Genomic DNA, 25,106 nt, shown 5'->3' on the forward strand with positions numbered 1-25,106 from the left:
GTGCATGGGACCTTTTGAAGGAGGTCACCGTTATCTTCATTACTTCCACCATAGTTTGGTCCCAGGTCAAATAACAGGGAGGGAACACAGCCCCACCCATCAACAGAAAATTTGACTTAAGATTTACTGAGCATGGCCCTGCCCATTAGAACAAGACCCAGTTTCACCCTGTCAGTCTCTCCCATCAGGAAGCTTCCATAAGCCTCTTATCCTTCTCCATCAGAGGGCAGACAGACTGAAAACCACAATCACAGAAAACTAACCAATCTGGTCACATGGACCACAGCCTTATCTAACTCAAGGAAACTATGAGCCATGCCATGTAGGGCCACCCAAGATGGATGGGTCATGGTAGAGAGTTCTGACAAAACTGGAGAAGGGAATGGCAAACCACTTCAGTATTCTTGCCTTGAGAACTCCATGAACAGTATGAAAAGGCAAAAAGATAGGACACTGAAAAATGAACTCCCCAGGTCAATAGATGTCCAATATGCTACTGGAGAAGAGTGGAGAAATAACTCCAGAAAGAATGAAGAGACAGAGCCAAAGCAAAAGCAACACCCAGTTGTGGATGTGACTGCTGATGGAAGTAAAGTCTGATGCTATAAAGAGCAATATTGCATAGGAATCTGGAATGTTAGGTCCATGAATCAAGGCAAATTGGAAGTGGTCAAACAGCAGATGGCAAGAGTGAACATTGACATTTTAGGAATCAGCGAACTAAATGGACTGGAATGGGTGAATTTAACTCAGATGATAATTATATCTACTACTGTGGGCAAGAATCCCTTAGAAGAAATGGAGTAGCCATCATAGTCAACAAAAAAGTCCAAAATGCAGTACTTGGATGCAATCTCAAAAATGACAGAATGATCTCTATTCGTTTCCAGGGCAAACCATTCAATATCACAGTAATCCAAGTCTATGCCCTGACCAGCAATGCTGAAAAAGCTGAAGTTGAATGGTTCTATGAAAACCTACAAGACCTTCTAGAACTAACACCCAAAAAAGATGTCCTTTTCATTATATGGGACTAGAATGCAAAAGTAGAAAGTCAAGAAACACCTGGAGCAACAGGCAAATTTGTCCTTGGAGTACAAAATGAAGCAGGGAAAAGGCTAATAGAGTTTTGCCAAGAGAGTGCACTGATCATAGCAAACACCCTTTTCCAACAACACAAGAGAAGACTCTACACATGGACATCACCAGATGCTCAATACCAAAGTCAGATTGATTATATTTTTGCAGCCAAAGACGGAGAAGCTCTATACAGTCAGCAGAAACAAGACTGGGAGCTGACTGTGGCTCAGAGCATGAACTCCTTATTGCCAAATTCAGACTTAAATTGAAGAAAGTAGGGGAAACCACTAGACCATTCAGGTATGACCTAAATCAAATCCCTTACAATTATATAGCAGAAGTGACAAATAGGTTCAAGGGACTAGATCTGATAGACAGAGTGCCTGAAGAACTATAGACAGAGATTCATGACATTGTATAGGAGGCAGTGATCAGACCATACCCAAGAAAAAGAAATGCAAAAAGGCAAAATGGTTCCCTGAGGAGGCCTTACAAATAGCTGTGAAAAGAAGAGAAGTGAAAGGCAAAGGAGAAAAGGAAAGATATACCCATTTGAAGGCAGAGTTCCAAAGAATAGCAAGGAGAGATAAGAAAGCCTTCCTCAGAAATCAATGCAAAGAAATGGAGGAAAACAATGGAATGGGAAAGACTAGATATGTCTTCAAGAAAATTAGAGATACCCAGGGAACACTTTATGCAAAGATGGGCTCAATAAAGGACAGAAATAGTATGGACCTAACAGAAACCGAAGATATTAAGAAAAGAGTTGGCAAGAATACACAGAAGAACTATACAAAAAACATCTTCACGACATAGATAATCACGATGGTGTGATCACTCACCTAGAGCCAGACATCCTGAAACACAAAGTCAACAGGGCCTTAGGAAGCATCACTACGAACAAAGCTAGTAGAGGTGATGGAATTCCAGTTGAGCTATTTCAAATCCTGAAAGATGATGCTGGGAAATTGCCACACTCAATATGCCAGCAAATTTGGAAAACTCAGCAATGACCACAGGACTGGAAAAGGTCAGTTTTCATTCCAATCCCTAAGAAAGGCAATGCCAAAGAATACTCAAACTACCACACAATTGCACTCATCTCACATGCTAGCAAAGTAATGCTCAAAATTCTCCAAGCCAGGCTTCAACAGTACATGAACCATGAACTTCCAGATGTTCAAGCTGGATTTAGAAAAGTCAGAGGAACCAGAGATCAAATTGATAACATCCATTGGATCATCAAAAAGCAAGAGAGTTCCTGAAAAACATCTACTTTTGCTTTACTGACTATCCCAAAGCCTTTGATTGTGTGGATCACCACTAACTGTGGAAAATTCTTGAAAAGATTGGAATACCAGACCACCTGACCTGCCTCCTGAGAAATCTGTACGCAGGTCAAGAAGCAACAGTTAGAACTGAAAATAGAACAACAGACTGGTTCCAAATTGGGGAAGGAGTATGTCAAGGCTGTATACTGTCACCCTGCTTATTTAACTTCTATGCAGGGTACATAATGAGAAATGCTGGACTGGATGAAGCACAAGCTGGAATCAAGACTGCCAGGAGAAATATCAATTACCTCAGATATGCAGATGACACCACCCTTATGGCAGAAAGTGAAGAACTAAAGAGCTTCTTGATGAAAGTGAAAGAGGAGAGTGAAAAAGTTGGCTTAAAACTCAACATTCAGAAAACTAAGATCATGGCATCTGGTCCCATCACTTCATGGCAAATAGATGGAGAAACAATGGAAACAATGACAGACTTTATTTTTTCGAGCTCCAACATCACTGCAGATGGTGACTGCTGCCATAAAATTAAAAGATGTTTGCTCTTTGGAAGAAAAGTTATGACCAACCTAGACAGCATATTCAAAAGCAGAGATATTACTTTGCCAACAAAGGTCCATCTAGTCAAAGCTATGGTTTTTCCAGTTGTCATGTATGGATGTGAGAGTTGGACTATAAAGAAAGCTGAATGCCCCATGAATCAATGCTTTTGAACTGTGGTGTTGGAGAAGACTCTTGAGAGTCACTTGGACTGAAAGGAGGTCCAACCAGTCCATCCTAAAGGAAATCAGTGCTGAATATTCATTGGAAGCTCTGATGCTGAAGCTGAAACTGCAATACCTTGGCCACCTGATGCGAAGAACTGACACATTGAAAAGACCCTGATGCTGGGAAAGATTGAAGGCAGGAGGAGAAGGGGACGACAGAGGATGAGATGGTTGGATGGCATCACCAACTCAATGGATATGAGTTTGAGTACACTCTGAGTTGAGTTGGTGATGGACGGGGAAGCCTGGAGTGGTGCAATCCATGGGGTCACAAAGAGTTGGACATGACTGAGTGACTGAACTGAACTGAACCCCAGTCTGTCAGATAAACCTCAGTCTTATCTGCAAGATGATCCAGTATGACATCTGGCCCTAATGTGGGGACTCATATCCAGTAGAAGATGGAGAAAGGAAACTAAGATGATGTATAGGATTCCTGAATAACACTGCTTTCCTCAGTCCACTCTGGGTGGGAGGGGTGGGGATATGGTTGATGTGACCTCAGACTGTGACAGTGACCTCTTGCCACAAGGTCATCCTTCAGGGCTCTCACCGTCTAGCACAGAACATCATCACTATTTCTCTGTCATTTTTCAAGCTCACATTTATCTTGACATGTTCTATCCTCTGTTGATGTCCAGTTGCTCAGCCATGTCCAACTCTTTGTGACCCCCTGGACTGCAGCACACCAGGTTTCCCTGTCCTTCACTGCTTCCTGGAGTTAGCTTAAACTCATGTCCACTGAGTCGATGATGCCATCCAACCATCACATCCTCTGCTGCCCCTTTCTCCTCCTGCCCTCTATCCTCTTAGAAGCCTATGTATTCCAAAAGCCAGTAAACTTTCTTCTTCAAGCAAACATGATGCTGCTGTAAAGTACAGCCACCTTCTCACTGTTATCTCTATAAACAGACATCAACCAGGATCTACTCATCCCCTCTAATTTACTGGAAGGCAGTCACCAAGCTGTCTTTTCGCCCCTGGGGTCACTGAAACTATTTTGCCTTCCTCCTAAAACATGCCTTTATATATGTATGCTTTTATTCAGCAGGAGACACAGTTCTACAAAGGAGAAAGGCCCCAAACTCCAAATTAAAACCATTATCAGCTTTTGGTTGTCACATCCTTATTAACTCATTCTATTTCCCTAAACATATGGATATTTTACTTGAAGACATTTTATATACTTGTACTCTTTTGCTCACTTGCATTTGGTTTAAGCTGATTCTCAACTTACTCTTTCTCTCTAACTTTGCATGTACATGCTTTTATTCCTTGAGGATAGCCTGTCAAAGCTATGTCACTGTTGTGAAGTTAAAATATGTCCCCCAGAAACCCATCAAATGAGCAGAGCTTGTGACTGCTGCTAGGCTGCTGTGTAAGACTTACCTAGGGAATCAGTGTTCAAAAATCATCTTTTACTCCTTAACATTAAATATGTGGGAATGATATTGTTTGTTTGTTTGGTCTCAGAGAGTACACGTAAGAGTATACTCCTGAGTTAAAATTGTACGAGGATAAAGTATGTGCGCACACACACACACAGATCATGAGACACTCCTACTTTGAATATATAATAAAGCTATACTGAATGAAATATTAGCAAAGTGAATTCATCGTTGCATAAAAACAATGCATCATGACCAATCAGAGCTTATCTCAGAATTATAAGGATGTTTTAATGAAGAAATTTGTTAATATTACCAATTACATTAATATTAGTTTGGCTAAAACGTTTGCGCAGTTAGTGAATATATTGTTCAATAAAGCTCTTGGTGAAAATGAAAAATGTGTCTTGGTACTTAAATCTGAATAAACTTTTTGGCCCACCTGATAGATTTAAGAAGAATAATTTCATCTGAATGTAAGCCCTCAAACTTTCAAAGAATTCATCATCCTTTCCTGATAAAAAGTCTTAGCAATTGAGGAAGAGACAGAAATTCCTAACCTGATAAAAACTGTCTAATAGAAGCCTAAAACAAAGCTTAGTTTTTAATGCTAAAATTTGACATTTATGCCCATGAATGTCTGGATTAATGTGAGGATGCTGCGCTGAACAGAACAATGGCCCCTCAAACATGTCCATGTCCTACTCTCTGGAACCTGTGGATATGTTATCTTACAGGGCACAAGGAATTTTCCAGATATGATTAAATTGAGCACTTTAATTTAAAGGGGGAGATTTTCCTGGATTATCTGCGAGGACCCAGATAATCATAATCGTAAGGATCCTCATATGTAAAAGGGAGACATAGGTGAGACAGAGTTTGCTGGAGAGAGAGACTGGAAGATGCTACACAGATGGCTGGGAAGATGGAGGAAGGCGTGGTAAGGATGTAGGCAGCCTGTTGAGCAGGGGACGGATTCTTCCCGCAGAGCCTCCAGAAGGCACGAAGCTCTGCTGACACCTGGGTTTTAGCCTAGTGACACCTGTTTTGCACTTTCAACCTCCAGAACTGTAAGATCACCAGTTTATGTTGCTGTAAGCCACCTAATGTGTGGTAAGTTGTTACAGCAGCAATTGGAAACTAACACAGATGCCCACCTCCACTTGGAGGTCATAGCCAGTGTAACAAGAATTGCATTATGTCTATCGGAAAAGAAAAAGCAAAACTGTCATTATTTGCAGATATGTCTTTCCAGCAGAAAATCAAATAGGATTAATATAAATAATATTTTTTAAAGATTTTTAAAATGTGGTTCATTTTTAAAATTTTTATTGACTTTATTACAATATTGCTTCTGTTTCATGTTCTGGTCTTTCGGCTGTGAAGTATGTGGGATCTTAGTTCTCCAACCAGGGGTGGAATCTGCACTCTCTGAATTTTAAGGCGGTGTCTTAACCACTGGACCATCAGGAAAGTGCCACGGAAATAAGAGGCTTATAACAGAGTTCAGTGAGAGGTGCCCAGAATGAGACCAATATGAAAAAAGAAATAACGTTCCTGTAAACCAGCAAAAGCCATTAGAAAATGTGATAGGGACAAAAGGAGTCTATTCATGGTCACAATAAAACTATAAAATATTTAGGCTCAAATCTTCTAAGTATTACAAATCTCCATAAAATGATAAACTGCTACTGAGAGACATTTAAAAAACTGAGACAGTATATTATTGACTAATGTCCATTTACTTCTTAAGCTAATCTGTAAATGTAATACAATCTAAATCAAAATTCCAGCTGAGGTTTTTATAAAATGTGAGGTCTAATTTCACCTGAGAAGGGATGTCCCTGGTGGTCAGGTGGTTAAGACTCTGCACTCCCCACACAGGGGGCCTGGGTTTGATCCCTGGTTATGAAACTAGATCCTGCATGCTCCAACTAAGACCCAGCACAGCTAAATAAATACATAAATAAATACTTTAAAATAAAATAAATGTCACCTGAGAAGAAAATGAGGCATAGCAGCCCCACCATAAAGACAAGAGCACCTTGACAGAAAACATTTAACACATATTAATATCTTAATATGAGAATAGCTTCTAAAAACCAGCAAGTACCTCATAGAAATTAAAGAGCCTCTTGATGAGGGTGAAAGAGGAGAGTGAAAAAACCAGCTTAAAACTCAATATTTAAAAAACTAAGATCATGGCATCCAGTCCCATCACTTCTGACAAATAGAAAGGGAAAAGGTGGAAGTAGTGACCGATTTCCTCTTCTTGGGCTCTAAAATCACTGCAGATAGTGACTGCAGCTGTGAAATTAGAAAACGATTGTTTCTTGGCAGGAAAGCTATGACAAACTTAGACAGGATGTTAAAAAGCAAAGACATCACTTTGCCGACAAAGTCCATACAGGCAAGGCTGTGGATTTTCCAGTAGTCATGAACAGATGTGAGAGTTGGACCATACAGGAGGCTGAGCGCCAAAGAATTGATGCTTTTGAACTGTGGTGCTGGAGAAGACTCTTGAGAGTCCTTTGGACAGCTCAGAGATTGAACCAGCCAATCTTAAAGAAAATCAACCTAGAATACTCGTTGAAAGGATGGATGCTGAAGCTGAAGCTCCAATTCTTTGGCCACCTGATGCAAAGAGCTGACTCACTGGAAAAGGCCCTGACGCTGGGGAAGATCTGAAGGCAGGAGAAGAGGGCAACATAGGATGAGATGGTTGGACGGCATCACCGATTCAATGGACATGAACTTGGGCAAACTCTGGAAGATGGTGAGGGACAGGGAGACCCAGCATGCTTCAGTCCACGGGGGTCACAGAGTCAGACACGACTTGGGGCTGAACAACAATAACGACCTCACAGAAGTGGATAGAACGTACACATGGGCAGGCACTTCACAGGAAAAAAATGACCAATAAATCCTTAAAAAGAGTCTTACCTTCATTATTAATTATGGACATGCAAATTCAGATAAGAATGAGATGATTTTTTTTTTTACCCATTAGGCTAGACAAATTAAAAAAGATTAACTATTTAAGTTATGGCAAAATATTCATGGTGAGGATAGAAATTGGGGCAGTTTTGGAAAGCAGTTTGACTATATCCATAGAAATTTATGTTTAAAAAAATTTTTGAGCTCTGAAACCATTTTTCACAAGCAAAACCATTTCTTGAATGAACTCTAGCTCAGGGAAAAGTAGAGCACGGTTGTTGGTTGGAGTGGAGGTGGGGACCCTGCTCCAAGCTCCCGCTCATTCTGTGCCCCTCCCCGGCCCCCACAATACCTCCACATACATCAGAACCTCGTGGACTTAGACTCCAACCCCCAGCCCAGGGCAGCATCTAACATATATCTTTAGTACGTCAAGGACCGAAATGAAAATGCATTGTAGGATTTTATTACAGTATGGGACCGCTCAGTGGAGTGAATCGGCCTCAGATAATCAAATCTTTCCCTAGAATACCAAAAGTATTACTCCCAGACTTATCTCATCACTGTGTTTGGAACAAGCAGAGCTGACATGGAGTATGAGAAGCTTTTTGAAACAAAGAAAAATTCCATCAAAACAAGGTTGACAAAGCAGCTGCTAGGCATGGTGCTCAATCAAGGAAAAAATAAATAAAGCAGACCAAGCAAGAAACACCTGGATCAGAAATATTGGAACAAGCCACACAAACAAGATCGAAGAAGTGAAAATACGTTGGATGGGAATGGAAAAAGTGAAATCGCTGAAGCGTTTTATTTGCAATTTGTAAAGAAAATTTTATTTATTTATTTTTTAATCATCATCAAATAATTTGTTGAGGGTTATAATGGAAAGTCATATCTTTCTTTTTTTAAATTTTATTTTATTTTTAAACTTTACATAATTGTATTAGTTTTGCCAAATATCAAAATGAATCCGCCACTTCCATCGATCCAAAAAATGATGCTTGGGTGCTATGAATGTATGAAGACTCATTTTATGATATAGAGCCTTGAATCTTCTGAAGCCCTTCTCGAAGAGTACTTCCTATTTACAATATTTATAGTAGGTTGTTTTACAAAGCTCACGAAGGGGCCTTCTGATAGACTCTCAATCTTTGAATTCAGTCCCAGATGACCACAAAGGGAATTGCCTGCATCTAGTATGAGAAATGGCAACCCACTCCAGTGTTCTTGCCTGGAGAATCCCAGGGACAGAGGAGCCTGGTGGACTGCCGTCTACGGGGTCGCACAGAGTCGGACACGACTGAAGCGACTTAGCAGCAGCAGCAGCAGCAGTATGAGGCTCCCCAGGTGGAGCTAGTGGTAAAGAACCCACCTGCCAGTGCAGGATGCATAAGAGATGTGAGTTCCATCCCTGGGTCAGGAAGATCCCCTGGAGGAGGGCATGGCAACCCACCCCAGAGTTCTTGCCTGGAGAATCCCATGGACAGAGGAGCCTCTTGGGCTACAGTTCATAGGGCTAGATATGATGGAAGCAACTTAGCACAGCACACAGTAGGAGGCTGTCAGGTAGGAGGGAAGAGAGGGGGTAGAAGCAGGCCAGTTCTCCCCCAGAGTATTTTCTAGAACAGGCCAACACAATAATCAGTGAGCACTTCTCCCCTATGAAGAAATCTGTAAAATTCTGAGGTGTGGGTGCTGAAAGACTAGTTGTCTTGAATCCTAACAGCCTCAGTTCTCACCTTTTCCTCTCCAGAGAAGGGTGAGGGCTTGCCAGCCACACCACTTCACCCCTTACCACTGCACTCACGTCTGGGATGACATCTGCCCATGACTCGCCACTGGGGATGACTCAGCTACCCGCTGCGGGAAGGGCATTCCGAAGTCCCCTCAGAATTGTTTATCCAATGGCCCCTCCTTGTGACGATTGTTAACCAAGCACGTAAGTGGATTTTGCCCTTAAGAAGCTTGTCGTACCTAATAACCCCTGAATGCACTCAAGTAGAGTATCAAAAGGACCCCTTTGCAGAACACAGGTTCAGCAATACAACTCAGAAATCTTGAAGAAAGCCCTAGTAAAGGAGAAACCATTACATAGAAGAGCGCTTTCTTTTTAAGCTCCCTGGATCTGCATGATTCTCAGCTTTGGCTGCATGCTGATGCTCCCAGGAGACAATAAAATGTCCTGTTGAGTAGTCCACCTGCAGGGGTCCTGACATGATGGCTCTGCCCTGTGGTAGGGCTCGGGCATCAGGATATTTATAAGACCCTGGGAGACTAGTGTGCACCAATCAAGATGCCTTTAATGGACAGGGAGAATCCAGAACATCTAGCCCACAGTGCTAAATACCAAAGGGGCAGTCTGTGAAATGGCCACTGACTGGGATGATGAGAAGGTGACTGATGAAATTCACAAGAGCTGTTTCCCTGGAGAAGGAAATGGGGGGTGGGGGGGGGGGGTGCGGCGCGCAATGAGTACAACTTCATTTGTGATTCAAGTTCAAGGGCTTGTTTGTGAAGGCAAGACCTGAGGGGTAGAGGGTGAAGGAGGGTAAACCAGCCAGGAGAGAACTGGAAATTAAACTCAAAATAGTTTTGTTGTTTAAGAAGAGAAACCTGGGCTACTAACATGCAATGGGGCAAGATCCAGCAGAAAGAGAGTTTGAAAAAACAGGAGAAGCAACATCCAGTCATCAAAGCCCCACAGAGTCAGGGCAGAGTAGGCTCTGGACTAAAGCACAGAAGTAAGCATTTCCTTTTCTGGAAAAAAAAAAATGGGTGGAGAACTAACATTTTTTTGAACATTAATTCTGCTGAATATCATAGGCACTTCATACATATGAAATGGAGTATCTCCTGCCATACTGGTGTGCAAGAAATGTCATAGCTATCCACAATTCCAGCCCTCCAAATATGAATTTCTGAGCCATGCTGACAAGCAGCACCACTTCCTACATGCGGAACTTGAGAAAGTCACAGTCATCAGCAGTTACAGCCCTCACGGGGCTGGTGGTAAAGAATTCACCTGCCAATGCAGGAGACGTAAGAGACACAGGTTTGATTCCTGGGTTGGGAAGATTCCCTCCTTCAGGAGGAGAGCATGGCACCTCACTCTAGTATTCTTGCCTGGAGAATCCCATGGACAGAGGAGCCTGGTGGGCTACAGTCCATGGGCTCACAAAGAGTCAGACACAACTGAAGCGACTTAGCACGCCTGCACCCAAGTGTGAGCTGGTGAGCCCTAAAGGGAATTCAAGCAAGAGAAGAATACCTCTGTAAAATACCTCTATAAAAATGCAGGATGCTGGCCCCAGACAGCTGAGATGCATATGAAAGAAATGACTTTAATAATCCCAGACTCTTGCATCTTCCCGTACATAGAAGAGCACTAAATTCCTTAATATGATATCTGGTTTTCCTTACTTAACAATAATCTTTGATGTTCAGGCTACCGGCCCCCTTTGTTGCCAACTTGTATAAAGCCTGACTCCCTCTTCTGCCTCCTCAGAGCAGCTTCTCAGGGCTGCTGAGATGCCATCCCCTGGGCCCAGTGTCCTAAACATTCCCACCAAATAAAACATTTGCTACTTTCAGGTTATGACTGATTTTTCAGTTGACATATGCATGATTTCATTTAATCTCCCCCCAAAATTTGCAAAGATTCTTGTAACATAGAAGGTCCTATGCTTAGAATTCCAGGGTTTTGACTGTTCCTTATTAATACCATTTCCACATTTAATTCCCTAAAAGATCACCATGATCAAAAAGTCTTCTCACAGGTCCAACATGATTTATTAGAGAGAGAATGCTCTGGAAGAAGTTGAGGCAGTCCAACTTTAAAGGAAATGATGGACAAAAGTCTGTCCAGCACATAAAATGCCAACTGGTGTCTGTGCCAACTGTCTCCCCGGGTACCTGAGGGCCATGTTGTGAGCCGCGGTGCCCAGAGCTCTCCTCCCCAGGATGCAGAGCGCGAAGGACAGAGTCACCAGAGGAGAGTCCTCGTCACTTTCTAGGGGCTTCGAGGGCTGGAAGAGCAAAGACGTTCATTCAGCTTTCATGTGGGGTCCGGCATGCACTTACACAGAACCACACATGCAGAGGTTTTCCACGAGGCAGCCACCATGATCACCTGGGTCCCCCCACAGTGACCCAAAGGATGGTAAACTCTGCTTCCTGAGGCAGTTTCTCTGGAGCTTGGACACAAAAACAAATTTAAATGGGGAAGTTACTTTAGGGAAATAAAGGGGCTAACATGTGGCTTGACAGCCTAGTTTCCTGGAATTGTGAATACGCCACCTTGGATCAGGAAGATGGTCAGAGCTCGCAATCAAATGAAAGTAAAAGTCACTCAGTCATGTCTGACTCTTCGTGACCCCATCCACTGTAGCCCACCAGGCTTCTCTAGGCATGGGATTCTCCAGGCAAGAATATTGGAGGAGTTGGCCATTCCCTTCTACAGGGGATCTTCCTGACCGAGGGATCAAACCCATGTCCCCTGCATTGCAAGCAGATTCTTTACTGTCTGAGCCACCAAATGAATTTGCATCTTGTCCAAGGCCCACCTTAACCTTATCCAATGCCCACCTTAACCCTGTCCAATGCAGGGTGACAGGTGCATCAGCAGAAATAGAAGTATAGGAATCAAGTGCAAATGAGGGTTTTCTGTTCCCTCTATAATGAGGAGCCCACTGAACTGACCATAAGTCCACAATCAGCAATTAAATGAAGTGGTTCATCCAAGCTTAAGAAGAGGAGCAGGGGAAGATGCAGAAGGAACTTAAAAGTTAAAATATCTTTTGCAAGCAAGCAAGATAATTTCATTTTTATGAGCTAGCTGAGGAAAGAAGAGTGCCCTCACTGTGGGGTTAGCCAGGATCAGCAATAGACTCTTTACTATTTCAGCCACCAGTGGAGGCTCTGCATGGGTTAAAATCTCAGCACACATTCTCCCGGCTGCGTCTGGAGGACCGACTCTGCCACCGACTCTCTCCCACCTGCTTTCAATCACTCATGAAAGGCCAAGGACCTGGGCTAGTGTCCTAATTTGGCTTACCAGTTCACATAGCACACTTCCTCAGCTGCTGAGAAGGCAGTTTTCAACTTGGATCTACCATCTCCTTCAACAACACATCATGAGAAGCTTTCCAAATCCTGAGAAGCAGAGATAACAAACTCCTTCCACTGGCCTCTCTCCCCTTTCTGCTCCTGCCTGCTTCCTTGTCTTCCTTTTATAAGATGTCATTTTCCTTGCTTTCATTTCTAAAAGGCTGTATTCATCTTCGGAAGCATCCTCAGCATGTGAGCAACAGTGCACAGACATACAGACAAAACTACTAAAGGAGCTTGGACCAACCTGATTGCTAAACAGAATGGGCTTGTCTGCAATTCACTAGGTTTAGTAAATCCTCTGCATTTCAGCCCATATATACTCTGTTCAGAAATCTCAAAAAGAAACTCTAAACAAAGAAGTGTCCAGAGTTTTAAAGCCATGATCGAGGCTTAACACTGTACCAACTCTGAGCACAGTAGAAAGGAAAATGTACTTTCAAGGTGCCTTTCTTGGAGACATGATATATGAATTTTTCCATTTCATTTGTTTAACTGCTAAATAAACATTTGTTCAAATACTGGTGTCCTTTCTCTGCTCTATTTCGTTATAGTCTACCAGGGCTTCCTTGGTGGCTCAGATGGTAAAGAATCTGCCAGCAATGCAAGAGACCTGGGTTTGGGATCCCTGGGTTGGGAAGATCCCCTGGAGAAGGAAATGGCTATCCACTCCAGTATTTTCGCTTGGAGGATCCCATGGACAAAGGGGCCTGGCAGGCTATAGTCCATGGGGTTGCAAAGAGTCGGACACAATTGAGTGACTCACACACACAGAGTATAAGAAAGAGACGGTCTTTACAAGGCTCCTTGTTTCTTAACTTACATTCAAGTCCTCCAGCCCCACCTCCCTTACCTACCTCTTGCCTTTTCTGGGCACAGTATTGAATCCACTCCAGATAAACGTTGCAGTAGCTGGCTCGCGTGATTCCCTGGAGACATGGGACGTAGTCATCATCAATGTTCATGTTGAACATTGCAAGGTCACGCTCAATGTAATGCCACTTGGCAAAGGGCTGCAGGGTCTTCAGAAGTGATTCGTTTTTGATCCAGGAGAACAGTTTGGGGGATGTCACCATATAGTATATTATACTCTGCCGAGAGAAAGAAAGGTTTTGAGCCCAAAGCCTGAAAGACTTAAAATTTCATCTCCTAAAGTAAATCACTGTCAGGGACGAATGACACGTGAAATCCCCATGTGCGGTATCATTTGTATTTCCTGCTAGGTTTAATGCACCCACTGGAGCCATTCTAAAATGCTCCCTCTTGGTCACTGGAGGGAAGAGGGAAGTGAGAAGAGCAGAATGCTAGCGGAATCTCAATGCTAGCTAGAACGGGATCTCAGTGGTAAGAAAGAATGGCAGTCAGGGAAAGCGCCATCCTTTCTGAGAAATGCAAACAAAAGCACTGTGGTTCCTCTGGGTTTCCTGGAGGCCAGGCTGGGCTGATGCTGCTGGAAGAAATCAGGGTAGGTCCTCGTCCAGGGCCTCAGACCAAGAGTGTGTCATGAGCTAAAGCAACATGGTTCTTATGGAAAGTACTTATGATGTACAGTTGTTCAGACACACACACTCACACACACACACACACACACACACACACACACACGCACGCACAACGTAATCCTGGGTACCCAGACAGTGGACATCTGAGATGTCTTCAAAAATAACCCCAAGTCTCCTCTTCCATCAGACACTCCACTTACGAGTCCAATTGGGGAAAATACCACCCTCAGCTTTATGATTCTGAGCTACAGATTTTTTGAAAGCCATCTTGTAGTTTTCGAATGAGTTCGTCATTCAAGAAGGCTAGCATCCAGCCTGGAGAAGTAAACATATGACAGAGAAAAACACAACCTAAGTCCGCTATGGGCATGTCGGGAATAGACAGGAGTATCTGTGGATGAGTCCTTGCCAACTTCACTTTTCCTTCATTATCACAGGAAGAGGCACATGGCTGGTGTCACTGGGGCTAAGACGGACCAGGGAACACAGTTAGCATCCTATCTGCGAATTGAGAGTGATGAGGAGGGGGAGGGGCAGCCTTCTATGCAAGGAGGCAGTGATTAGAGCTCCTATAAAATCAAACATTTCATTGATGGACTCGTCTGATTATCAAAGGCATTCTTACCAGACGAGAAGACAGAAAGTAACACACATGGGGTGGACATGAACAGGGCTTAGGCAACGGGAATCTATGGAGGTGAGGGGCCTTTCCTAGCCCCCCAGCTCTCCTCCTCTTCTTCTCTTTGGTTGGGACGTGAAACCCACAGTGCCGAGGTTGGAGGTTGCCGAGGTGTCTGATTTCAGGTTACTGCAGGGGGTTGAACAGCTGTGTGGACAGACACACGTGGTCTCTGGATTTGAGCAAAACCACAGCAGATGCCTGACTCAGCTTCTCTCTGCTGTTAGGACTGAGGGCAGCCCACTCATTGCAGAAGTTTCATCTGTGGCTCATGGTGTGTGGTCCTCTCTCCTTCTTTGGGGCACGATCTCTATTAGGCTCCATCATCCACCTGGCCCCCAATTGAGGAAGCAAGAAACACGAAGTCTGCAGAGAGTAAGTGGAGTTCACACGTTTCCCTGACCTCTGCAACCCTGCTGGCCTTAGAAAACCCCTTCAATGGAAGGAAGGAGGGAGAGAAGGAGGGAAGGAGAAAGGAAATGAGGAAGAGGCCAGGGGAAGCTGAAAGCAGACATGCAAAAGAAAGACGTGCTTAATCATGGCCACTTTTCATCACTGTTTTGAGGTTTAAAATGAGATGATGCATCTGAAGCACTTAGCACTTGGCCTGGCGCATGGGATGTGTGCAAAAATCACATCCTCATCATATCTTTGGCATCTCTGACTTACCTACCCAGCAAGCTTCAGGCTCAGGTTGGGGAGCAGAGCCCAGGAGAGGTTTGGAGCAGGGGATCAGGAGGTAGGAGACAGCCAAGCCTCCCATGGTCACCAGAGTACACATCTGATATTCAAATACATGAATCAAGAATCTGGAGGGTTTCCTATTGCCCACCAGCTGGCAGGACCACTTAAAGCTGCTAAGTGTTCCATCCAAAGTTGCAAGCCAAAAAGGAAACGGACTGTAACCAAAGGCATGGCTTCTCAGCTGACAATTATGAAGGGAAGAGAGAAATTTGGTCTGTCTAAACATCTGGCACGAGCAAACATCTGGTCTAGTTTTCCCTCAATATGTACTAATCATGTGTACCAGAGAGAAATAACAAACAAAAAAAATGGAAAGCGGAACATTAACATTTTCATTCATTTCTAGGGAGGAAAGAAAATAACCCCTTCACCCATGAGGTCAGAGTAGTTAATGAGGACTTTGAATCCCAGGGATTCAAACTCGTTTCTCTAGTTCTGGCAAAATCTTACAGTGTTGGCTTCTGAGTGGGCTTCCCAGCACTGGGCTTTCCCATGTGGGAGGGGAGACAGTACCATGTCCTTTCCCTGTGGGAAAACAGAACTACTTGAACTGGCTGCAAACTGTACTCCGGCTCCCTTTATTTAGGCAGAGATGCTGTCAATGAACAGTGTGAAATCCTTCAGAATCTATTGGGATGAAATGGATCCCATAATAGGCAAAGCTAAGTCAGGATGGTGACATGAATTGATGGCGTACAAACTGATCCAAATTGAAAGCAAGGACTTCCTCTGAATTAGGGCTTCCTTCGTGGTTCAGATGGTAAAGAATCTGCCTGCAATGCAGGAGACCCAGGTTCCATCCTTGGCTCAGGAAGATCCCATGGAGAAGGGAATGACTACCCACACCAGTATTCTTGCTAGGAGAATTCCACGGACAGAGGAGCCTGGCGGGCTGTAGTCCCTGGGGTCACAAAGAGTCGGTCACGACTGAGTGACTAACACACACACACACACCTCTGAATTAATTTGCGATATCTGGTTCCTCCAGCAGGGACCCTCCTGGTTTCTCATTTTAATTGTAGATCAGCATATTCTCTCAGACAGTTCATCCCAGGAAGAGAACCTGGCAGGCAGTCCAACATGCTGGGGTGTTGGGCTGATGTTGGCCTTATCATCTGCAGGGCAGGTGATAAGCACATCTCCTTTCTAAGAGTTGGGCAGAAACAATGGTGGCCGAGAAACCAGGCCCTCATTTTCCAGCAGAAATCTCATTTCTTGCTGGTCAAGAGGGTTTGAAACACTAATGAATGGAAGAGAGATGGAGGAGGCACCTGGGAAAACCTCCAGTCATCAGGAAGGAAATGATTTCAAATATATTCATAGAGGGGGGTGGAGAACTGACCCAGTTTATTAGGAGATTAAAAAAAAATCCTTTTGTGTAAAGGAATTATTCCAAGTTTTTCTTCCTGTCCAGTGAAAAATAAAAAGAATGAAACCAAACCCTTGAAACTTGAACCAATTCAGGGCTACAAAGGCAACTGGCAATTTTGTTTGCAGAGGAGTCGAGGTCAAAGAAGAAAGTATGCCATTTGTTTCTTACCCTAAACTGCTGCTTCTCCTGTCCTAATAGCCACTCAGCACTTCTGAAATTTCCTTTAACTAACTGTACCAGGGAGGTGAGCACGGTTTCTGAGCTGCCCATCCCCAAAGGGCAAGAAGGCACCGAGGGTGATGTCTGGAGAAAGTCTCACCTGAACAGGCTTTCTTGGTGCTGATGTGATTACCAGGAGGTACTGGTATGAGCTCCACCTGCCACCAATCTCAGTGTCTCCTGAGGGCTGACCAAGAGTTACAAAACATCTCTTGTACTGAGCACAAACATCTGTAGTTGCATATCAAATCACATCAGTTCAGTTCAGTTGCTCATTCGTGTCTGACTCTTAGTAATCCCATGGACTGCAGCATACCAGGCATCCTTGTCCTTCACCATCTCCCAGAGCTTGCTCAGACTCATGTCAATCGAGTTGGTGATGCCATCCAACCATCTCATCCTCTGTCATCCCCTTCTACTCTTGCCTTCAATCTTTCCCAGCATCAGGGTCTTTTCTAATGAGTCAGCTATTCACATCAGGTGACCAAAGTATTAGAGCTTCAGCTTCAGCATCAGTCCTTCCAGCATCAGTCCTGTTCAGGACTTATTTCCTTTAGGATTAATTGGTTTGATAGCCTTGCAGTCCGAGGGATTCTCAAGAGTCTTCTCCAACACTATAGTTCAAAAGCATCAATTCTTCAGAGCTCAGCTTTCTTTATGGTCCAAATCTCACATCCGTACATGATGACAGGAAAAAAACATAGCTTTGACTATACAGACCATTTTCGGCAAAGGAATGTCTCTGCTTTTTAGTATGCTGTCTAGGTTGGTCATAGCTTTTCTTCCATGAAGCAGGTGTCTTTTAATTTCATGGCTGCAGTCACAATCTGCAGTGATTTTGGAGTGCCCCAAAATAAAGTCTGTCACTGTTTTCATTGTTAACCCATCTATTTGCCATGAAGTGACGGGACTGAATGCCATGATCTTAGTTTTTTGAATGTTGAGTTTTAAGCCAACTTTTTCACTCTCCTCTTTCACTTTCATCAAGAGGCTCTTTAGTTCCTCTTTGCTTTCTGCCATAAATCACCTAGGGAACTTATTTTAAAAAATAGGTACTTCCCAGGCACACAGAATGGGAATTTCTGGTAGGACATGGTGATCGACAATCACCTGGCTAGCTGAGGGAGCCTGATGTTACAGATCTGCCCCTGACTGCTGTCCTGCCGGGTCATAACCATGCCCTGTGCCCCTCTCCTGCCTGCCCAAAGCTCTCATGTCAGCATCCCTGCTTGCATGTATAAAACAGAATCAAGGGACTGTCTCCACAAGCCCACTATTATCTAGCAGGTGCTGGGGGCCTCCCTCAGCCCTCTACCATTCGCACATTATCTTGGATTTGTTTTTTAGTTTGCAAATTGTCATTTTAGAAAACGTACAAGGAATTGGGAGCCACATTTCCAGGAGTTAGGAGAGGAGGACTGTGAAGGGAGAGACACATCAAAAGGGAGCCCCCAGGCTTCTGGAAAAGCCAAGCAGGTGGACCAAGATGGGGCACCTCAGCCCTTTGCTCTCACTCACTGACAGAGGCCTGCTGGCCCCATGGTGTGGCCTGGTCTGTCTGGTCCATGGAGAGGCTGTTTATGGGGAGCTCCACATTCACAGGGCTTCCCTGATGGCTCAGCGGTAAAGAATCTGCCTGCAATGCAGGAGACACAGAAGATGCGGGTTCGATCCCTGGGTCAAGAAGATGCCCTGGAGGAAGGCATGGCAACCCACTCCAGTATACTTGCCTGGAGAATCCCATGGACTGAGGAGCTTGGTGGGCTACAGTCCACAGTGTCTCAAGGAGTCGGACACGACTGAGTGACTGAACACGCACATATGCCGGGTTCACAGAGATGAGGCTCAGTCCTGGACTCCATCCTCACCACAAATGCCTGGGGAAGACCCCTCAGACCCCTGCCTACACTTGGGTCTCATCCCTCCCTACTGGATGGCCAGGACTCTGGATTCCACATTACCTGGAACCGTCTTTGTTCATTCCAAAACCATGGGCTCCTCCAGCGGTAAGTCATCACAGGAAGGCCTGAGGATCCACAGAGCGGGCAGGGGTGTGTCTCCTGGGCTCATGGAGTTACCAGAAGGGAAGGGGAAAGGGTTTCAGAGGAGGTGGGGATGAATGTCAGCCTGGGCCCCAAGGCAGACTGTAAGAGGAGCTGGCATGTGAGCTCAGTTTGGACTAGACACTGTGAGTACTGGGGGGGCACAGGGAGGAGTGTTGGGCTGCAGCCATGCAAGGGTTGGGGGAGGGGAGGGTGCACAGGCAAAGAAAAGGGGTGGGGTGCAAAGCCTAGTCAGAAATCACAGCGGATGGCTCTGGGTGGCAGACAAATAGTCTTGCGCTATTCTCCCCGTCTTTTTTATGGATCGCAGTTCAGCAGTGAGTTGTGTTTCCTGGTGTGCTCATGAGGGGAGGTGAGCCCAAGGTCCTTCTACTCTGCCATCTTGAATCGCCCCCTCTGTCTTGCCCTCCTCTTGAGGCATTGTGGGGAGAGAGCAAATTAGCCAAGGTGGCGTGCTCAGGCTCTCTCACCCCACGTTTTGCAAATGAAGACTATGTAATAGCTGAGCTCACTTGCAGCACTGCGCATGTGCGTCACGAGGTACTCGCTTGGTCATGGGCTCCTGTGTGTGATACGCCTGTGTGGGCTTCACCATGAAAGTGCTGGCTGCTGCTGCGCTGGGGCTACACTGGAGCGACATCATGGGTATTTTATGTGAGCTTACGCTATGGGTCCGTTACAGTTCTGTTATGGTTCTGTTGTGGCTGCTGCTACGGCTGCTAAGTCAGCCAGGAGAGAGGCTGTGCTGTGGCTGCCGTGCCAGCCAGGAGAGAATAAATGTGTCTGCAGTTCCTATGGCTCCTCGCATCTTCTTCCAGCCTCTTAGCTCGAGCCTTGCCTACCCTGAGTTCAGCGAACAGTGTGAACAGCAAGACAATTGGCCTCACGAACAGGATCTGCGATACAGGCACCAAGGAGGCATGTGGCCTCTGGGCTCATTAATCTGGCCTCTCTAGACCTCTAGCTGCTGCTCAGACTAAGCTCCCAGACCATTGCATGGCTGTAGTCAGCCCCTGGATCTAACTCCCCTGCAATGACCACATCTTGTTGCCACATAGGAACTATACCAGATCCTTCTGGAGGAAGGTGTCAGAGAAAGCTGGTTGCCATTTAACATCAGTTTTCTTCTTTCCCCATGACACACAAGTTCTCTCTGGGTTCATGGCTGCCCAGAACACCTTTCCAGACCCCCTTGAAGCCGGCATACAACATTCTGGCCAATGGGACACAGCAGCAGTATTCTGTGGCAACTTTCAGGAACCTTCTTAAGGAATAGCTGGTGCACACCCTTGGCCTTCACTTTCTGGGTTCCTTCTTGCATCCATTTGAGCCTTGACATGGGTGTGCTAAGTTGCGTCCGATTCTTTGTGACCCTGTGAGTTGTAGCCTACCAGGCTCCTCTGTCCATGGGATTTTCCAGGCAAGAACACTGAAGTGGGTTGCCCTTTCCTCCTCCAGGGGATCTTCCCAATCCAGGGATCGAACCTGTGTCTCCTGCTTTGGCAGGTAGGTTCGTTACCACTAGCATGACCTGGGAAACCTGTCTTGACACTCAAAATGGTGGAGCTGGGAGCCGGAAGAAACCTGGGTCCCTGAGAACTTGGAGCAGAGCTTCGTTTATGTGTGAGAGGAATACATGTGTGTGAGTCACTGGGATTCCACGACCCACTGCCAAGTCTAATGTCAGCTGATAGACTGAGTTGCCCAAAGTAGACTCTGTATGAAAAACTTCTTGGATCTCAGATACAATGGCCAGGGGAACACATGGAATCATGACACAAAAGATTACAACTTCCTGATTCACTTCCCAAATCTTCCCCAATTTGTGTGAGGTTGGACATTAATTATTTTGCATGAGGTTTGGATGTAAAGTTTTACATCTGTCTAACATACTTTGCCTGGAAAATCCCATGAATGGAGGAGCCTGGTGGGCTGCAGTCCATGGAGTTGCTAAGTCGGACATGACTGAGCGACTTCACTTTCACTTTTCACTTTCATGCATTGGAGAAGGAAATGGCAACCCACTCCAGTGTTCTTGCCTGGAGAATCCCAGGGAATGGGGAGCCTGGTGGCTGCCATCTATGGGGTCACACAGAGTCAGACATGACTGAAGTGACTTAGCAGCTTAGCAGCAACATGTACAAAGGGTAAGCATGAATCGCTCACGCTGTTTAAAATATTCTGCCACAGAACTGGGTCTCCCCAATGTCCCTTGTTGCAATCACCTTGGGGTGCGATCATTAAGAGTTCTTTGCCCTTCTGACTTGCACAGTCTGAATTCTATTTCCTGAACAATCAAGCAGCTATTTTTGCTGTGGATGCTGAGGCTCCTCACAGGAGTTACTCCCAGTTTCTAAACATCCTTCTTTGCAGTTGGCGGAAACTCCCCAAACTCCAGGCACCCATGTAATCTTTTGATTTTGCATTTCCTTATTTCTGCTGGACCGCTTGTCTCAGCCTCAGCTCGCAGGGCGTCTGGGGTCTCAGATGATGAACTTCTTCATTCTGAAGGCACTACGATGTGGACCCTTTTAAAGACCATGTAGGGTTTGCACCATGCAAAGTAGTCCCTCAGAAGAGAAGCCATCATAGACATCCTCAGACACAACTGCCTCTGCCTGTCCTAACCCTTTAGAAAATACTTTCATCCACATTATCACTCTGCATCTTGGTCAAGTCTCACATTTGTCTTCCAGGAGACATATTTCAAACCAAGACCTGTTCTGATGTTGAGTACAGGTTGGACAGATGCAGGTACCCAGCAACTGAAAAAAATGTGCTAGTCCCCACATGAGTGAAGAGAAAAGGCTGCCCTAGCTAATCCTGATGGGATCATTTAGCTATTTTTGCAGTTTTATCATGAGCTTAAAAAATTCATTCTGGTTCTAAAAAGTAGAAATTTGCAGAGCCTTTAAATTAATACTTATAATTCATGAAAGTTTAGGTTTGGTCATATTTCCAGCATGTTTCCATTTATCAGCACCATCATTACTGACGACTCATGCTATGTTAAAAGTGAAGAGTTTCAGTTTAGGAAAGTGAAAAATTCGGGAGATGGATGATGGTGAGAGCTTCACAGTAATGTGAATATACTTAGTGCCACTAAACTGTACAGTCAAATATGATTAAAATAGTGTGTTTTATATTATGTGACTTTTGTTGTTGTGGTTTAGTCAATAAGTCGTGTCCGACTCTTTTGCGACCACATGGACAGTAGCCCACCAGGCCCCTCTGTCTATGGGATTTCCCAGGCAAGAATACTGGAGTGTGTTGCCATTTTCCTCTCCAGGGGCTCTTCCTGACCCAGGGATAGAACCCACGTCCCCTTGCATTGGCAGGCAGATTCATTACCACTGAGCCACTTGGGAAGCCATGATTTTTAAAAAAAAGTGAAGGAAAAGATCTAGGTAAGAAAAGAGACTGCCTATCAGTTTCCAGGCTTAGAACAGCAGTCCCCAACCTTTTAGGCCCCAGGGACCAGTTTTGTGGAAGTTAATTTTTCCATGGACTGGGGGTAGGAGGCATGGCTTTGGGTTGATTCAAGTACATTACACATCCTGTGCACTTTATTTCTAATCTAATCCCGCCACTGATCTGACAGGAGGTACTGGTCCACAGCCTGGAGGTGGGGGTGCACTGACTTGGGGCACAAAACCTCAGGCCAGTCCAAACCTCTGAGGCTTTTTCACGAAACCAGCAGTCCTGAAACTGAACTAAGCCTCTGCTTCAGATGCTCAGAAGAAGCTTCTTAAGCTCTTTATAAAGCTCTCCAGGAGTCTTTTGAGCCAGCCAAGCATTCCTACTCAGACACGTGTTTGGGACCCGGAGCAGTACCTTGATATAGTATCTGATAAGGATCCTTCGGAGATCAAAAACCTGCAGCATGGTGGCTGCGTTGTTGTCCATGATGCTGTAGCCCTCCAGGATGTACTGGGTCCGTGTGATCTCCCAGGTGAGCCAGCGGAGGTTAAAGGCTGCGTTGCAGGACAGGAGGTGGGGCAGGTGGCCGGGTTTGCAGCAGCAGCAGCCCCTGTCGTCCTCATCACCCTCCATGATGGCTTCCACCTCCCTCTGCTGGCAGTAGGTTCCTGGCAGTAACAAACACGATGGAAGTTTACAGGAGGTCATAGGATAATCTTTGTTTAGAATGGATTTCCCCTTTTCCCTTACTAAGAGGAAGATGTTAAAGAGAGTCTGGAAATCAGAAGATTTGTATAGTTCTTAGTTCAAGCAAGTACCCCCAAATAAGTCACCAATCTTATAATCATTAATTCATTTATTCATTCATATTTATTTTGACTCTCATCTCCTCCTGTGTTGGGTTTTTTTTTTTTGTCTATGTATGTGTATGTGTGTGTCTTAGAACAGACACATTCTCATGACAGCCATGGACATTAATGCCAAAATGCAGGATGGTTATATGTTGGGGGCCAGAGTGAGGCACTCTGCCCGTGGCAAGGGTCATGAGGAAGGAGGCTCGACATACGCAAAGGCGGGATCGAGCGAGCCTCAGGAGTCCCCCTGGAAATCCTCGAGCATCTACCCCCATAACCAGAGCCTGCCTGCTTTACTACTTTGTGCTCCCATCTACACCTCTGACTTTATGGGGGGCTGTCCCCACCACCTCTTTCGGAGAAGGAGTTAACCTAGAGCTCCAGTTAATAAAAACTCCTGGGCGTGACAAGAGTGTTTTAACCCACAAACTCCTCTGAAGGTTCTCTAGCCTGCCTGACAGGCTTGTCCGGCCACATGTGATTGCTCACAGCCTCCCAACCATGAGAGGCACGAGATGCTTTAAACCTTCTAAAAACAGGTTCCTTAGAAAAGTTAGAAAACTATTAGTATAAGTATAATGGGCTGATCAGAAGTTGTATTGGTGAAGGGTTTTTCATTTGTTGAGCCAATGTTTGTTGCTAAGTCTCCATATCCCCTGCCCTTACACACATTAATGAATATATAGAAGAAATAAGTATTAACCTTTGATATTAATCACGTTAGACCTTAGGCTAATTACTTAGCCTTAACTAAAACCCACTACACCCTCACCCTATAGGAATGTAATTTTATTTGGGTGGCGTCTGTTTTAAGAATAATCACCCCTGGAGAAATAAGTGTCCTGGTTGACTGACCGCTGTCACAAGGAGAGGGTCATAAATTGTCAGCAGACCCCCTGGCCAGATGATGATGTAACACCCCTAAGACCTCTGTATACATTTGTATGAAGCACCTGACTTTGATAAAAGTCAGGACTGCTGACCCCGCGTGACTTTTGCATAACATCTCAGTGTATAAAAGTAGACCATGGAAAATAAAGAATTGGGATCAGTTCCTCGAAAGACTGGTCTCCCCATGTCTCTCTCTCTCACTCTGGCTGAGTCTCCATCTGGAGAGCGGAACCCGCCATGGTTACTAATTATGCCTGGGCTTCTAAGATCCGACCGGGGAGGCCTCAGTGCCTCCTCTCCTTCGGGAGAATGGAAGGACGCCTGCGGCCTACATAAGTGGTGCAAACTTCTTGTCTTGAAGTTTTATTGGTGTCCCGCGTAAACCAAGCTACTCAGCCTCTTTTCTCCACTGAATTTTCCTACTGAGCTATCCTCATTCTATTACTCTTTACATCTCTAATTAATATCTAATTGAAGCTATTGTATCCTGATCCTCACCGATGCCGTCCCCGCTTCGAATACCCTGGATCAGCAGGGGCTGGACCCCGGCAGTTATATCCTTCAGTTTCCCTTTCCAAAAACCTGCAGGTCAAGGCTGAGCCAATAGGAGGCTAACGAATGTGGCAGGTGGTGAAGTCAGAGCAACCAGATGCATGTTGAAGTGTTATGAGGAAGGGTGTCCTGGAAGACCTTCTTGGCCCAAGTGCAAGGGCATAATCACCTCACCTCATATGACTAGAAGCAGGACATCTGACTCCTTTAGCAAGTATTTTGAAACTTTATGCAAACATG

General features: G+C 44.9%; 1 protein-coding gene across 2 annotated transcripts in view; it reads right to left on the reverse strand.

Moving 5' to 3' along the window:
• The window catches only part of PCNX2 (pecanex 2), a 310,678-nt gene that overhangs the window by 30,881 nt on the left and 254,691 nt on the right, over positions 1–25,106 (reverse strand). For both annotated transcript variants that reach the window (XM_002698790.7, XM_005226237.5), the window contains 3 exons: positions 22,984–23,237; positions 13,428–13,661; positions 11,377–11,489 (listed from right to left, as the gene is read on the reverse strand). In XM_002698790.7, coding sequence (XP_002698836.1) covers positions 11,377–11,489; positions 13,428–13,661; positions 22,984–23,237 — 601 coding nt within the window. The remainder of the gene's footprint in view (positions 1–11,376; positions 11,490–13,427; positions 13,662–22,983; positions 23,238–25,106) is intronic.

Source organism: Bos taurus, chromosome 28 (genome assembly GCF_002263795.3).
Source record: "Bos taurus isolate L1 Dominette 01449 registration number 42190680 breed Hereford chromosome 28, ARS-UCD2.0, whole genome shotgun sequence".
In the NCBI taxonomy this organism is placed as follows: domain Eukaryota; kingdom Metazoa; phylum Chordata; class Mammalia; order Artiodactyla; family Bovidae; genus Bos; species Bos taurus.